At 39.4% G+C, this 10,354-nt stretch overlaps 1 protein-coding gene across 3 annotated transcripts; it reads left to right on the forward strand.

The window, feature by feature from the left end:
- The first annotated feature begins 5,245 nt into the window (after positions 1–5,245).
- On the forward strand, positions 5,246–9,809 carry LOC118792531 (mannose-binding protein C-like). Of its 3 annotated transcripts, none has more exons than XM_036550406.1 (5): positions 5,246–5,315; positions 7,037–7,292; positions 7,398–7,490; positions 8,452–8,532; positions 8,710–9,809. In XM_036550406.1, exons 2-5 carry the CDS (start codon positions 7,088–7,090, stop codon positions 9,099–9,101), a joined length of 771 nt encoding a protein of 256 aa, XP_036406299.1. In that variant the 5' UTR covers positions 5,246–5,315; positions 7,037–7,087; the 3' UTR covers positions 9,102–9,809. The 3 variants fall into 3 exon arrangements, with proteins under 3 accessions (XP_036406299.1, XP_036406302.1, XP_036406301.1); XM_036550409.1 differs by having other exon boundaries at positions 7,398–7,484; XM_036550408.1 differs by having other exon boundaries at positions 5,248–5,315; positions 7,054–7,292.
- The last annotated feature ends 545 nt before the right edge of the window (positions 9,810–10,354 follow it).

Genomic DNA, 10,354 nt, shown 5'->3' on the forward strand with positions numbered 1-10,354 from the left:
AATACAATTACAATTCAAACTACAATTGTAATAGGTCTACATTTTATGGATTTTTTTTTTTCAAAACAACAGGGGTCGCAGTTCCAGGTCCTCCAGGCAAAGCAGGTCCTGTTGGTTCAGAAGGATTGAAAGGGCAGAAAGGTGAACTAGGACCTCCAGGTACTTGCAGCCCAAATTTTACATCATTAGTCTCATTTGAAATGTGGAAGGGACACTCAACATCTGCATTTGTTTCCAGCATACACAAATACATGTAATGATCTGGTAAAGAAATACAAGTATTGTGTTTATGCAATAATGAAATCTTCAATTAGAGATACTACTGAAATACTTTTATTAGAGAAGTCTCAGCTCCTTTACACACCCCTGCTTATAGAATCAGAAATTAGCATTAGCATTAGCTTGTCTCACCACAACAACCTCTGCACTGCCACAGTTGCATATAGGGGAGATGAATGCAATCCTCTAATGCACCTCGCATGCAGCCAGTCACTATTTTTCGCACCATAAGTCACTCAGCCCACTACAGTAGAGTAGGCTCTTATTAGCTGAATTGTGTTGCATATGATTCATTAGCCTCCTTAATGTCAAAGTGTTTGTCATGTCTTTCTCCACCAACAGGGGTCTCAGTCAAAGGTGATCGAGGCATAGCTGGTCCAGCCGGTTCACCAGGTCCATCAGGTCCAGGCGGGTTGAAAGGGCAGAAAGGTGAACTAGGACCTCCAGGTACTTGTAGCCCAAATTTTACATCATTAGTCTCATTTGAAATGTAGAAGAGACACCCGACATCTGCATTTATTACTAGCATACACAAATACATGTAATGATCTGGTAAAGAAATACAAGTATTGTGTTTATGCAATAATGAAACGCACCTATACTTCTATTAGTGAAGCCTCAGCTCCTTTACAACAGTTATATTTTTTATACGCTTTACACAACCCTATTTTTAGAAACAGGAATTGCATTAGCTTGTCTCACCACGACAACCTCTGCACTCACACAGCTGCATATAGGGGAGATGAATGCAATCCTCCAATACACCTTGCATGCAGCCAGTCACTATTTTTCGCACCATAAGTCACTCAGCCCACTATAGTAGAGTAGGCTCTCATTAGACAGCTGCATTGTGTTACATATGATTCATTAGCCTCCTTAATGTCAAAGGTTTGTCATGCTTTTCTCCACCAACAGGGGTCTCAGTCAAAGGTGATCGAGGCATGACGGGTCCGTCAGGTCCATCAGGTCCATATGGGTCGAAAGGGCAGAAAGGTGAACCAGGACCTGCAGGTACATGGGGACCAAATTATACATTAATAGTCTCATTTGAAAAGTAGAGCAAACTCTCGACAATCTCACTGCACTGCACTGTACCGATAGCAGACCTTTGTAACTTACACTAAACACTAAATATGTATTCATATGATTAAGGTGCATTTGATATTTCTTTTGTAGATAAGTGATATAAGTGCTTATCCCCCCACCCCTTCCTCCCTTTTAACCATGGGATTTCTGTTTGTGCAACATCAGCAAAAAGCAACTTCACCTGCTCTAATGGTAACATTAATGTTTTGTACTTTTTAGGAAATGAGCTTGGAGACCTGAAAACCAGACTGTCTAAACTTGAGACAGGTGAGATATCTTTACAATAAAGATCATATTTAAAATAAAGACAACATCACAAAAGAATACTAAAGATAAAACTTATTCTCAGATCTCACCCCTCTTCTCCCCATGAGCATTTCAGTGTTCAATTTGGGTCTTGTCAAGTGTTTGAACTAACAAGACTTAATTTTCTGAAGCTATGAGGTTCCCTAACTTCAGGAGGGTCGGCAGCAAATACTACATGACCGAGAGCTTGACGGGAGATTACGACGAGGGCGTGACACGCTGCAGACACTTCGGTGCAACTCTTGCCTTGCCTAGAAACAGTGCTGAAAACCAGAATCTTGCCAACATGATCTCTGATTGGGGTCACAAATATGCTGTTTTGGGAGCAAATGATAGGCAGACAGATGGGAGATTCCAGGACACGCATGGGTATCGTGTGCCATTCACCCACTGGGAAAGTGGTGAACCAAACAACTACCATAACCCTGAAGAGTGTATTCTGTTAAGTAAATATGGAACATGGAATGATGTGGTATGTACTTCAAGATATCTCATCATATGTGAGATATAACATTCTGCATAAGATGTACTTGATTTATAAGACTTATTGAAAAGATAATCAGCAGTTTGCTAAACTAAATCACCAGAAGCATGAGAGTCACTCTGGAGCTTGTGCTATACTCCTGCATCACACTGGTTGACTGTTAATTCGTGATCATCAATATGGGAATTTGTCAAATAAACTTTAAATAATTCAAATGCATGACAGAAGCCCTTTCTTTTTATTAAGATGCACTTGAACATATTGAAAAGTTGAGTTTTGCATAGCTGATTTTCATGTTGTTTTACATTAACACTAACATCACATTAACAGTCACAATTATCAATGTTTGCCAAAAGATGCATTATGCAAGCAATGTATTACAGTCATGGGAAAAAAACTTAACCACGCCAAACCCCTCTTTATTATTATACAATAATGTCCGAATGCAGTTTCATTTTCATATGACTTCCCTGTGTAATACTTTTGATCCAGAGATGATGCAAGACAACTGGTCTGACCACTGGTACATTTATTTAGACATTGAAATGAGGGCATGTTGAAAAGAGACACACAGCGGTGGAATGTGGAATGCTGTCAGCATCTTCATGAATGTAAACCCCTGGCAGATACCTTCTTCATGCTGAATGTGTATGATGGTAGATAATGCTAACTGGATAGAAGAAACAACATGCAGACACACACGTGCGCGCACACACAGACACACACACGTATGCACACACACACACACACACACACACACACACACACATATATATATACCGTAGCTCTAGAAAGTCTACCCATTAAATTAAATTTAAACTGAAAAGCATTAAATCCAATTTTCTTCCACTTGCATTTGGAAATGGTAATCCACAAAATCAAAGCAAAAGGAAGACACAGCACATTTCTGAATATTAATTTCATTTTAATATTAAATATTTAATCTTATTAAATAGAAAAATCAAAACACTTGAAAACACCATGAAAATCATGCCCAAAGCTAATTGATTTCACCTTTGACCAAGTAAAGTGATTCTGGCTAGTTCAGGATAAAATCAGCTGTTTCTTTAACTTTTCTCAGCTGGTTTACTTGCTTCTTAGTGCATGTCAGTATAAGAAAACAACTATGGACAGTAAGGAGATTGAATTCTACTGCAAAGAGGAACTGGAGAAAATTGCAAAATCTAGACGTCAGGGCTCAGGCACTGACTCAAACGCAGACCATGAGTGCTCAGGTTCCAGGGGGTTTTATTGGAATCGTAGGACAAGATCGTAATGGCAGAACAGGCAGGGTCAAAACCAGGCAGGCAGTCTGAAGGCAAAGCAGGGATCAAAAAACAGGAACAAGCAGGGTCAAACCGGGCAGACAGGCAGATCAGGCAATCGGGGCAAAACGCCAGGCAGAGATGAAGTCGAGGAACAGGCCAGGTCAGCACAGGAAACTCAAAACAGAATAACAGGCGGGAAGGAGACAGCCCCCCCCCCCCCCCCCCAAAAAAAAACAAACAAAAAAAACACTGCAACGAACTGGCAACAAGACAGAGACAAGCACGGTAGATATAGGGCTGGAGTGACGAAGAGATGGGATGCAGGTGGGCAGGCAGTAAACAAAAGCACATGGACCACGATGACAGTTGGGGAGAACACCAAAATAGCTAGGGGGGCGGAGTACTGACACTAGATGTGAGAAGAATTGGTAGAGACTTATACAAACAGACTCACTGCAGGTATCAAAGCAAAAGGGGCTACCACCAAGCACAAATTTAAGGGTTTTAGCAAGCTATCCTATACAATCCTATATTGGTTACTGAACCAATTTCAGCTGAAGGTATTTAACTAATTGCTACTGACGTTTAGAGAGCAGGCCAGCTGCTTTTCTATCATTCAGTAACAAAACTGGTTAATTAGCATGCCATCTTGATAGAATGTCTACTCTAATGTCAGCAGCTCCTGCACTAACATATTACCAACTTACCCGGCTAAATAAGATCATAAGAGAATGACAAGAACAGGCCATACTGCTCTTGCCGATGCCATGCTAGGACAGTTAGAGCTGGCAGGAGGCAGCCCAGCTGGGTTACAAAATGCAAACAAGTTTATTTCTTCTCCTGTCCCTTTGAAATGTCAACATTTAGAATGCAAAATGGGAGCATAAGCGGAAGAAGCAGTTTACTGCTGTTTATAAACCATGTGAATACAATGAGATGCTCGCCCCAGCTGTTCCTGCACACTGAACATGTGAGCAGCTGGAAACTGCAATATCTCTCCCTCTCTCTCTCTCCATAAAAAAATACATAACTGATACCCTTCATTTTTATTCACTGGGTCCAGGAAGGATGGTTTAGTTGAAGGCTGGCCTCCTCTGTGTTTTTGGGCTGAGGCTTTTCACAAATTTATTTGGGGTTAAACTGGACTCAGAGTCACACTCCAGGCCAAAAGAATGTAGCCTTTTTCTTTCTATGCAAAAGTGATTGAAAATCAAATATTGCCCTGATTCAGGAGGGATCCAAACCTCTTGTATCTAGTGAATGTATGAGCATGTGCATGTTACTATCATGCGTTTTTTAAATTCTCTTTTCCATTACAACATAGATAAACTACATCAAATAAAATCAACCTAGGAGAGGAGTGAATATTTTTTAATTAGGAAGAAAAAAGTCATGTGCTGGGGCATTCTGACTGAGACTGTAACTGATGTGTACATCCTCTTGGACAAGTGAATATTCAGTATTTGCAGGCCAAATGCTGTGATGCATGCTGTTATCTTTCTTTGGATCAATATGCCAGTGTTTATGAATGAATATCTATTGAGTGTCTGTAGATGGATGCTGTATGATGGATGCTGGTGCTACCACTAGGCACTGTTCTGCCCAGTGTCTTAGTCGGGACAGAATCAGCACAGAAACATGATGTTTCTGATGTTACTACCTGTTACTACCTTGAGAAAATTGGATTAAATGTTATTGCTCACAAGCCAGTACCATCAGCAGATTTGGCAGGTTAGTTATTTCTCCCAACATGCAATGCTAACATCCTTTTGGTTTTCCCATAATTGGTCTGTGCACACAGGGGGTGGTCACTCTGAGTGCTTAAGTGAGCGCTGTTCTGTTCTCACACAGTGTCCTAACCCGTGTCTCTGAAAAAGAGGTCCATACTAAAGGTAAGGCTTTCTCTTCTGCAGTATTAATACCAAATACATGGTGCAGTGTTCACCTAAATGCTTCAAATCATGAAAGCTCAGCATCTAAGCTACTTTTTATTCATTATTTGAAGGTTCTTCAGTTACATTTCCATGCAAGCTTGGATTCATGTGTCTGTCTGAAGGTTTGTTTTGACTAAAGATTGTCTGTGATGCTGGGCTTAAAGTTGCACTGAGAGTTTATAGCAATGATAAATGGTAATGCTTAGGGTGATACACTGTTTTGTTTAAGCCATTGGACTACATTTATACGTGATCTGCACTTGAATATTTCTTAATAAAGGTGACGTTAAAAATTTCAACCATTTCAGCATACTGTTTTCATCAGTAAAACTGTGCTAATCTGTTGGCATCCTTTTTATACCTTAAACATCACTACCTGTGTAAAAGTTAATTAGTAAAAGCTAATTGTTTTAACCTATATGATGAAATAGGACCGAAATCCATTTCTATTAAAACACACATGATTTATTGCCATAAGGTAGGTGCTTGTTAATACCCTTACAGACCGTAGTGGCAGAGGTACTTAGATGTTGGATGTTTCTGATTTTTTATACCTGTGGTGAACTTTGGTTTTGGTATGAAAAGGCTACAGAGTGACAGCATTTCACTGATGATGGCGGTATGCTGAAATCTTTGAATTCATTAGCCTAATCTTCATTAAAACATATTGAGTCTGGACCTTTTCTCATGAAAGCAGTTGCTGAAACTCTTTTGAGATGCACGCTTTTTGCACACCTATTTAACCTATACATGTTTTTTAACCCATAAGAGCAATATCCATTGTTTTTCCCCACCCCATACTGCTTTTGGGTGACAGAGAAAGCATGATTGCAAAGCAAAGTGTTTTCAAAGGAATGCCAGATCAAAAGAGAGGTGGCTATTGAGAATGGGACTCTGACCTGTTTACTGATCTGAGCAAATGCTGGAATTGTCATGCCAGAATGCCACTTAATACAGTGAATACAGAATGTGCATAGATCTCAGTGCATAGAAGAGTATGTCACTCTTAGAGACCAGAGAGGTCAGGTGAATTGCTGTGATAAGAGATGCAGAATACTTTTATTATAGGCTACTTACATGTGATATTGGATTTGTGCACAACATATAAACATTTAAACATATGCACAAATTTCTTTATGTCATTTTCTGTATGTCATTCAGATGACATCATCTACTTCTGTGATAGCTCTGTATACAAACTTCTTGGCATTAAAGAGTCAACCAAATGTGTCCATTATGTGTATGTGTCCATGCAAATAAGTATTGTCTGCAGTACCACCCGATATTTTGGACATTTCATTCTCCTGAAGACTTAGAGGAATTCAGCATTTCCACTTTCAAATCTGAAGTGGAATATATAGTATAAATGTCTGAGAAATACATTTACTGTTTGCAAAATTCATGTATTCCCATTTAAATAGTTATGAGTCCACTTCTTGTTAGAGGTGCAAGTCATTTTATCCCTTGCTGTTCCATCCTTGCATTTTCAGTCATTACTGTATATTAAAAATTATTATTCATTTTCTGTACCGCACACATACACAGTGACTGTGTAGTACAATGACTGCTGTACCTGCATATATTCTAACCTCTTTGATCAAGCCCAAGACATTGGTAAAAAAAAAAAAAGAAAATCTGCTTTATATAATGTCCAGTGTCATTCCTCCCCTATTTTCCAGTTTTTGGTGGTTTCCAGGTTGCATGCTGTGTGACTTCACAGTGAACACTACATGGCAATGTCAAGACTGTCCGCTGTGTGTGCGCTCACCCTATTGGTTCTTCCTGTGATGGCTCAAGAGCAAGCCCCTCCAAAAGAATGCTGTGCTGGCTATCCAGGGGCTCCAGGACAAAACGGTTTCCCTGGGAGAGACGGCAGAGATGGGAGAGACGGAAAAGAAGGGGTCCCTGGACCAAAGGGAGAGAAAGGAGATGCAGGTGTGAGATCTTTCTGCAGTGATGACTTGCAGTTACAGTGTGCTGCATATGTGTAGTTTGGTTTCTCAACGTCAAGGTGTTTGTCACGCCTTTCTCCACCAAAAGGGGTTGCGGTTACAGGTCCTCCAGGCAAAGCAGGTCCAGCTGGTCCAGAAGGGTTGAAAGGGCAGAAAGGTGAACCAGGACCTGCAGGTACAGGTACATAAGCCATTTGTTTAATTTTAAATATACAGGACACGCTTGATATTCTCACTGCGCTGCACTGTACTGATAGTAGACTTACGCATGGATTTGAGCCTGACACACATGCAAACACAATGAAATAATTCAATAAACAAGTAATATCTTTTTTTCACGATAATGAAATACAGGTATACCACAGTATATACCATGACTATTTTCCACACTACTGATCCCACAGTGAGTAGAGCTCAGCCTGTGCTTGAAACAAGTGCCTTTATTGTCTGAGCCACTTGGAAGCCCAAGTACACCTCAATTAAGGAAGCCTCAGAAAAGACACCTCCCTTATAACAGTTACATTTTTGAAATAATTTCAATCAATAAAAAGCTCCAGTAATCACAGGAAGCAATTCAAAGTCTTGCAAATGCACCAACCTAAAGGTAAACAAAGGGGTTATCAAAAATGACAGAGAAATTTACCAGTTTACATTTTTATTTGAGAATCCACATTGCATGTCGCCCTTTATTTCTCAGAAAGGGTAGTGTGTGGCATTTAAACAGCTAGCTGTTATAGTGCCGTCCTGGGCAAAAGATGAAATGGAAAGCAAATTCTAAGATCCTAGAATGTGAATCATAAAGAGGATAGAATGGGTGGGATGAAAAATTATTCTAGTTGAAAAAAAAATTGACAAAAAAAAAAAAAAATCTAAATCGAACAGAAAAAGTTAAGACTTTAGTGAAGTATGCCAGTGACATTATAGGATTACAGCCCAAGCCCCAGTGACATGTTAATGTATGTTCAGATGCATTTATTAACTAAATGTGAAGTTTATGACTATTAATGGTGAATCTTTTTGTAGCCACATGATACAAATTATTATCCCCTCCCCCTTTTTATCCAGGGATATATATGTATTTACCATATACTGCTGCATTGTGCAACATCAAAACTCCAACATTAAAATTTTGTATGTTTTAGAAACTCCAAGCTCCAGCCTAATCACACAACTGCAGAACGAACTTAAAGCACTGAAAACCAGACTGTCTAAACTTGAGACAGGTGAGACATCTTTGCAATGAAGATCATATTACAAAAAAGACTGTCAAACAGGGATTGTATGTTTGAGTAGTAAAACATTAACTTTAGAAAACAAAAACTTTAGTAACATTCTAAAGATTAAAATTACTGTCAAATCCAGTCAACTTTCCCTAACTAACGTGACTTAATGTTCCGAAGCTACGAGTTTCCGTGATTTCAAGAGGGTCGGCAACAAGTACTACATGTCTGAGAGAGTGACGGCAGATTTCGATCAGGGCGTGACTCTATGCAGGGACTTCGGCGCGACTCTTGCCCTGCCTAGAAACACTGCTGAAAACCAGGCCCTTGCCAAGTTCATCGCTCTCACTGATTCCAAATATGCCTTCTTGGGAGCAACTGACAGGGAGACAGATGGGCAGTTTCTGGACTTGGAAGAGACGCCTGTGAAGTTCACCAGCTGGGGCACAGGTGAACCCAACAACTATGGGGGCTCTGAAGAGTGTATTGTCCAAAGCACCAGCACAAATTGGATTGATGTAAAGTGCAGTGCAAAACACCTCATTGTTTGTGAGATAGAATACTCTGCATAGAGTGAACTCAGCTTATAACAGTTACTGACAAGAGAATCAACAGTATATATTGATTAACTAACACTAACACTGGGACAGAATCCCTCCTATACTAAGACTGTTAAACACTGCACTTGTAAGGATCAAGTAATTTGCTAATAAGATGAAGTGAAAAAGCCATTCAGAATTTGAATACAGTGTATCTCATATCTACACAATTACTGAAGCTGTTTCATTATTTTAAATAGAACAAGATTTAGTGGTATAGCAAAGATCCAGGATGCCAGTCAACATGGCAACATGGCTGTGCCCCAAGCCACACATTAGCATACTGCTTACTGAAGTACTGCATACTGCACATTCTCTGCTAAATCTTTTAGTTCATATTAATAAGTACACAAGTGCACAGTGCATAAATTATGAATGCACTTTTTCTCCACATTTGCATGTCAACAAATGCTAGAGAGACTAGCTAGCTAGTGATGGTATTTTACTCTCATCATAAATGCCACAGCTGGAAAGTTTCTCATACTGCTTGACAGTGCATCAAATGATCTATGATAGCTTGATACTGATTGAAGACAAATGTGATATTTGGTAAACAATAGACAGATACTTGCACAAAACACGCACTCAATTGTACCTTTGTTTGGCTGAGAATCTGAGAAATGTAAGCTTCTCTGCTCCACTGTATTGCATCACACTGATTGCCTGTGGTTTCATAGTGATCAAGATGGGCATTTTGTCAAATAAACATTAAACAATTCAAATTTATGACTGAAGTGCTTTATTTACTCTAATATGGAGTGAGTGCGTAAAACCGCATGATAGTGATCTATAAGAAAATAATAGTAAAGAGAGCCTAGCTTTTTTCAAAAATGTTATGCATGGAGTTGTGCACTAACATTATTTTACATTATAAAAGCCATAAATGTTTTCTGACAGACTTCTTATACCAGTGAGGCATTACACTCTCATGGGGAAAAAATGAACCATACTGTCCTTCCCTATACTGATAAACAGTTCTGATGGCAATATTATTTTCATTTGACTTCCCTATCTAAGACTTTTGATCCAGAGGAATATGATACAAAACAACAGGCTTGACCACTGCCACAATCAGGAGAGGTTGATCGCAATGATACCTGGCCAGCAGAGACCTTAGTGAGATTAAACTGCAGTCAAGAAAATATAAGTAAATAAATGATGGTTGAATGATGGTTGAATGACATTTTAACCCTCCAAATGAACAAAAATAAAAGTGTGTAGTTTTT

Source organism: Megalops cyprinoides, chromosome 17 (genome assembly GCF_013368585.1).
Source record: "Megalops cyprinoides isolate fMegCyp1 chromosome 17, fMegCyp1.pri, whole genome shotgun sequence".
NCBI lineage: Eukaryota > Metazoa > Chordata > Actinopteri > Elopiformes > Megalopidae > Megalops > Megalops cyprinoides.

Bases quoted from the DNA above. Each gene is read 5' to 3' on its own strand.
- LOC118792531 (XM_036550406.1), top strand. From the start codon at position 7,088: ATGGCAATGTCAAGACTGTCCGCTGTGTGTGCGCTCACCCTATTGGTT. The intron at 7,491-8,451 runs GTACATAAGCCA...TGTATGTTTTAG, and splicing joins ACCAGGACCTGCAGGTACAG to AAACTCCAAGCTCCAGCCTA. The intron at 8,533-8,709 runs GTGAGACATCTT...AATGTTCCGAAG, and splicing joins ACTGTCTAAACTTGAGACAG to CTACGAGTTTCCGTGATTTC.